The following is a 6,898-nucleotide window of genomic DNA, read 5'->3' on the forward strand; positions in this document are numbered from 1 at the left end:
AACCTCAGCCAGAACACTGAAGATGGGTCATGGATGGGTCTTCCAGCATGACAATGACTGAAACATACCGCCAAGGCAACAAAGGAGTGGCTGAAAAAGAAGCACATTAAGGTCATGGAGTGGCCTAGCCAGTCTCCAGCCCGCAATTGCAGGGGATCAAATAAATATTTCCTCCACTGTATTTTATATTAGCATTATTTTACTGACAAATGTCGAGAGCGCACTGTTGTAGCGTGAAAGTACACTAATATGATGCGCGAGCGCGAATCTCTCCGCTCACACGTGGATTTCCTTTGCTCTCGTACAAAACCCGACACGCCCTCTCAGATATACGCTGCTCTCACCCAGAGAGTGTGCGCGCACTTAAAACGTGTCCATTGCAATCGCGAATCTCTGCTCTCGCTCAAAGTGTGAGTGTGTGCACGCTTAAAGTTTACTCACGAGAAACTTAAATATTAAGTTTCTCGTGAACACGCGACAGTTTCTTGTGCGCACGTGAAAGTTTCTCGTGAGCACGCAAAAGTTTTTTGTGAGCACGCAAAAGTCTGTGTATTTTTTATTTTTGCAAAGATCCCTTTAAGGGCTCCATACAAAAGCAATGATTTTGCAATTCCATGGCCAATGTAATCTGAGTGTAATTTATTTTGCATAAATAAATTAGCCATAGCTTTAATTAGGGATTATAACGATTAACCGCGAGCCGGTTGAAAATCGATTTAAATATGTGACGATTCAAATCGGTTGAGATGCTAAACAAATTGCGATTCATTTAGGGGTAGGAGTTTATATGTCTGAGGGGAACTTACTGTCTTTAGAAAAGTTTAGATGGTATTTTTTCTTTTCATCTTGCCTCTGTCATTTGTCTTAAATCTCATTTTGTAAAAAAAAAATTAAAATACAAATCGTGAAACGAATCGAATCGTGAAATCAAAATCGTGAATCGAATCGTGAGTTGAGTGAATCGTTACATCCCTAGCTTTAATTTATTTGCAAGTGTGAGCTCGCGATACCGTTTTTTCCCTTTGGGTTTCACGTTTCTGCGTGATTTAATAAAAGGAAACGATCCACTCACATGCCTCTGCTCAACGATGGTGCCTTAATCAGTTGTGATCTGCTTCTCAGGCCAATGACGTAAATTCCAGAGAGGCATGTCCAGGCCTGTTGTACACGACCTAGTACCTTGACTCCACCCCCATGACAAAACAATAGGCTTGTTTGAGATGCATCTGCGCTGCGCAGACCGACCAAATGACATCAAAGTACCGCGAGAGCGATTCAAAAGCTTAAAGAGTCGTCTGCTCTCCAATCACTCTCGCGGTACTTTGATGTCATACTCTGATCGGTCTGCGCAGCACCGACGCATCTCAAACAAGCCTAATAAGTGTGTTCAACTTGAAGCAGCGCTGCGCATACCGATCGCTGTATGACATCAAAGACACTCTAGAGAGCAGACGCCCCTTATGCTTTCAAATTGCTCTCGCGGTACTTTGATGTCATACGCCAATCGGTCTGTGCAGCGCCGCTTCAAGTTGAACACACCTATTGCCAGAAAGTGAAATGCACCGAAATGTGAAGCGCAAAGGGAAAAAACGGTATCGCGAGCTCACACTTGACTGAAACGCAAAATAAAAGCAGCATTGCAAATAAATTAGTAGCTATGGCCATGGAAAATATGTTGCAAAATCATTGCTTTTGCTCGGTTTCATTAATATTTTGCAATTCTTTATTATTGTTTGCAAATATTTTTCTCACAATACTTCATTTTCTTTTGCAATTCATTATTTTTGTTTGCAAAAAGCACATTTATTTCATTCTCAATACTTTCATTTTCATTTGCAAAACTTTCTTTTCTTTTGCAAAACTTCAATTCGTTTGCGAATATATGTGGCATTGAATTGACTCCATACCTTTGGAACAAGAAGTGTTGTGAAAAATAAACTGAAAATGACTTGAAATTGAACTGAACACAAAGGCTTGTATGGTCTCAAAGAACAAAAACATTGGAACTGCTGAGAACAAATAAAGAATTGCTGGGTCTTTGGTTGCTAAATACAGTGTTAATTCAGTTAACTGGACACGTCATGGGAACTCTATAAAATTAGATTAATCTTCTATTTTTGTTGTCAGTCAGGTCAAGTTCAAAAGGCCAGGTTAGGTAGAACGTCAACAGTGAAGATAATGCAGGCTAGCATCAGTGTTATGTGGCTAACTGTGATTCTTTAACCAGATGAAAATGAGAAAAAAAACATGATGTCCAAACATTAAAATGTTGGCTACTTTAATGCTGTAGTATAACTTTATTGTCAAAGATTTCTCATGCCATGAAAACTAAACATTTGATAAATCACAAGGAACACGAGGTGAGGAATAACAGACTGTAAGTATGTACCACTTGATAATTTAAATCAGTGTTACTTATTACTTGTGTTTTAAAATTTAACTTGGCACTTTTAGATAAGAGGATTTTTAGAAAGTGATCTCATTCAGACAAGATTCAGTACATCTTAACAATGCCAACAATAACTAGTGTCTACAAAACATTAGTTTCATTAGTTTCAATGCAGCCACACTCTGTGAGTTTCTTCTTGGCTCTCAGGATGAAGTTAACGTTCCCTCTGTTCTTCATGTTGGAAGCATATTCATGAGACTTCAGTTTGGCATAGTAATCAGAGAACTTATTAAAGAGCATGGAGATAGGAAGGCCATTCAAAATGATCCCAAAGGAAATGCAGCCAAAGGCAAATATGCGGCCCAAAAGGGTCTCCGGATACATGTCATCATAGCCTACAGTAGAGATGCTAACCTGGAACAAGAAAATATTGGTAAACTGATAAAAATTATAATTCTCTCATCATTTACCCAACCTTATGTGACTTTCCCAAACCCCTTATGAGTTTCTTTCTTACATAGAAAACCAATGGAGAGGTTTAGCAGAAAGTGCATGGAGACCATAAGTGGTAAAGCACAAAAACACCTTGAAAGCTTCATAAAAGTAGTTCAAAAGGCTTTTTTGATTTTCCAAGTCTGAAGATGTATAATAGCTTTGTGTGAGAAACTTGAAAATTCACCATTCACTTTCATTGTTATGGAAAAGAGCAGCTTGGACATTGTGCTGTTGAGTGCAACAGTGCCCATTTAGCCTTTTTAGCAGCCTTGGAATTATTTTTCCCAATAATTCTTCCCATAGGGGTTGCAAAATGTCTTTGTTAAGGAGTTATATGAACCAAACCGACCAGCTGAAGTGAACCACAACACTGCAGACTTTGTTTCGAGGTAAAGAAGTATTTGAAAATTGGACCAAAAGACTAAGCATATTGGAATGATCATGTGACACTGAAACTGTATATATATATATATATATATACTGTATATATAAACAATATATTTATTGCTAAATATGCATATTATGCATACAAATGCTTAAGTAATTTTAGAGCGTAGGGATACTGACTAAATTACGTCAAACGCAATGCTTCATGGGAGTAGACAATTCTTTTGGTGCAATTTGCTTGTCACGATTCTCTGATGGCTAGAGATTTATCTGCAGAATTATGGGTAATGTAGTTTTCCATGAGGAATTCCACTCTTAAAGATTATCATTTTTAATATAAAATGAAATTACAACATTTGTTGGAATAATGTATACTGATCGCTTCAACATTAGCATATACCGTCAATTAACAACCTTGGAGCTCACAGTAGGTCTTTCTTTAAAGGGGTCATATGATGCGATTTCAAGTTTTCCTTTCTCTTTGGAGTGTTACAAGCTCTTGGTGCATAAAGAAGATCTGTAAAGTTGCAAAGACTAAAGTCTCAAATCCAAAGAGATATTCTTTATAAAAGTTAAGGGTCAGCCACGCCTACCTAAAATGGCTCGTTCTAACACGCCCCCACATGTCTATGTCACGATGTGGGAAGATTTGCATAACACCACCCAAATGTTCACTAATGTACAGTATTTGAAAAATAATGTGTTTTTTTAACATTAAAGCATGTCAACATATTCTGTTACACCAAATACACAAAATAATGATCTTTAAAATAGCATCATATGACCCCTTTAAAGGTTCGCAATTTTTCAAAACCAATTCCCCTATAGAGAAAATGACTGGTATTTTACTTCCAGAACCCACCACTCTTTAAATATCTCCTTTTGTGTTTTCCAAAGAAAAAAGTAAGTAATACTGGTTTTAAAAGACATGAAAGTGAGTAATTCAACATCAACTATATCATATCTGCATGATTAATAGAAATAAAGTTTACTTACAGATGCCCACCACCAAGAATGTGGAATACTGGTGAATTTGGGGGACGTCGTGTTCAACAGTATAAACCATGGCGGAGAATGTAAAGATCCCCATGCCGATAAAGAGGAAGAGACATCCCACCTGCTGGTAGCACTGCCTCAACGTGAAGCCAAATGCTCTGAGCCCCGTAGAGTGACGCGCCAGTTTCAGAACCCGAAAAATACGCATGAGTCGCATGATTCGTAATACTTGTCCCATCTTGCTCACCTGACCAACAGTCTCCATGTCAGTGGTTTGTTTCCTAGAACCAAAGGTCTCAAAGCTTTCAAGAGCAAATTGGAGAAACTGTGGCAAGATGGCCATGAGGTCAACCGTGTTCAGAATGCTCTTAACGAAGCGACCGATATCTGGGGTTGAAACTAGACGCAGCAGGTACTCAGAGGTGAAGAAGGTTATGCACAGAGTCTCGACAAACTCTCCATATGTCTTTCCTCTAAACTCGTTAGTAGATGCCATGTTCTGCATTTCGTCTACCGTAGTCAAAGTCATCGTAACCAGTGACACCAGCACAAACATACTCGAGGCGACCACCATTAGTTTCGCCGGTATCGAGGAGAACGGTTTCTCCATGAAGTTCCAAAACGAGCATCTCGTCTCGCTGAGGAACATGTTATCAAACGCCTCCTCGTTTTCTTCGATTTCCACCTCCTCCTCCAGTTCCTTCTGAACCTTGAGCTGTACGCACAACTCGTCGTGTTTCTCCTCGAGCAGGATCCGACAGCACCGTTGCGAGTATTTGATCCGAACGCCCCAGTAATTGATCTCTTCCAAGAAGTTCCTCGGACAAAGCTCGTCCTTGATCCACAGCACGCCGGTCCTGTAGAAGTTGAAGATGCTGTTGAAGATGTCTGGATCTCGGTCGAAGAAATACTCGTTGTCCTTCACAACGTAGTCGTCACAGAGGTTCAACTTCATGTTGAGGTCCGTATAGGTTGCCAGACGGCCAATTCTGCTCTGTGGGTATCTTGCTGCCATTTTGTAGGTGATGCGGTAGGACTTTCCACCAACGTTGAGGTTAAGCATGCAATTCCTGCTGGGTGATGCTTTTACAAACCACAACGTTGGTTCTGAATGCTTCTCAATCTCCTCATCGTCACCAAAGATTTCATAGATATCCGTCTGTAATTCGCCTAAAGAGCTCCACTGTTTTAACAAACACAGTTTAGTGAACGGAACAGCATCGTCTGTTGACTCAGAGGTTGCTAGTTTGCAGTTGGGAAAGAGGCTTTGTCTCCTGTTTCTCTGAAAGTTGAATATCCTTTCAGTCCTCCGCTATCCTCCACGAGGAGGATAGCTAGTGTTCTGTGCACCTGTAAATCTCAGAGCTTTACTGACGTTAAATCTATCCTATTTAAGTATAAAGAGGCAAGCAGGAGGCAGCACCAGAGCTCTAATGCTCTCTATAAGGAGCTAAGAGTTCAACTTAAATGTCATCATCCTTTAAGTTCTTTGAAATGGCATGCTTGCCATGTGTCGATGAATGAATGCTCTTACCAAGTTACAGATGAGTTTAAGACCCCCTTCAACACCCAATTGCTTATTCATAAACTTATTCTAAACTAGAGGCTCTTTAGCCACAGTACAGTAGTTAGAAATGGAGTGCCATATTTACTACAGGATAATAATAATAAGATTTAAACAAGTACCCAAACAGACAAAGGAATTAGTGGGCGTGAAGGAATTCATGAATGAAACTAGGAAACTATGCATTAGAGACAGAGACAGAGACAGAGAGAGAGAGATTTTGGAGTAATTAAGATTTTTTTTTATTTTTAAAGGCTCACCATGCTGTGTTTATTTGATCAAAAATACAGTAACACAGTAAAATTGTGAAATATTGTTACAATTTCAAATACTGTTTTCTATTTAAATATATTTTCAATATAATTTATTCCTGTGATGCAAAGCTGAATTTTCAGCATCATTACTCCAGTCTTCAGTGTCACATGATCCTTCAGAAATCAATTAAAGCCATTATTAATAATTTAGCACTATTATTTAATGATTATAATTGACACCAAATCACACACACACACACACACACACACACACATATATATAATGTATGCAGTGTGTTTATCTGACTTCAAAATCAAAACGAATTCAAATGGACATGAATCTAGCTTTGTAAACAATGGTAGGAGCAGGACAGATAATGCCAGATAAAGTCACTTAAGGTAACCGGGTCACTAAGACTTTCAAGCCTTAAGTTCCAACCTGATCTCATGAGAAAACATACCTATTTAACGATGTGGAGATTTGATATGAATTCGTACTATGTGAATCCAATGGAACATAGGATCTTTAGAAAAAATTCTAAATTCTACCCCACCACTAAATTCATACAAATTAGCCAATAATTCACCAAAATTGTTATGAATTGTCAAAAGAGTGTGTTGTTAAGTTTAATTACTGAGCTCATAATTCCTGTTAACTTCGCAGGTGCATTTTTGACATGTGCTTCTTATATTGCTACAATGTTTATGACTTTTTCTCCACTTCTTCACACAGGGCCATGTAGTTTTGGATTTTGTTTTCCCTTAATAATAAAAACCTTCATTTAAAAACGGCATGTTGTGTTTACTTGTGTT

General features: G+C 38.6%; 1 protein-coding gene across 1 annotated transcript in view; it reads right to left on the bottom strand.

Annotated features, from left to right (window-relative positions):
• Positions 1–6,898, bottom strand: part of LOC107723293 (potassium voltage-gated channel subfamily V member 2-like) — an 11,475-nt gene that overhangs the window by 2,855 nt on the left and 1,722 nt on the right. The window contains exon 2 of the mRNA XM_016531859.1: positions 2,571–2,803. Coding sequence (XP_016387345.1) covers positions 2,571–2,803 — 233 coding nt within the window. The remainder of the gene's footprint in view (positions 1–2,570; positions 2,804–6,898) is intronic.

Source organism: Sinocyclocheilus rhinocerous, unplaced genomic scaffold, assembly GCF_001515625.1.
Source record: "Sinocyclocheilus rhinocerous isolate Xijiao unplaced genomic scaffold, SAMN03320098_v1.1 scaffold665, whole genome shotgun sequence".
In the NCBI taxonomy this organism is placed as follows: Eukaryota; Metazoa; Chordata; class Actinopteri; order Cypriniformes; family Cyprinidae; genus Sinocyclocheilus; species Sinocyclocheilus rhinocerous.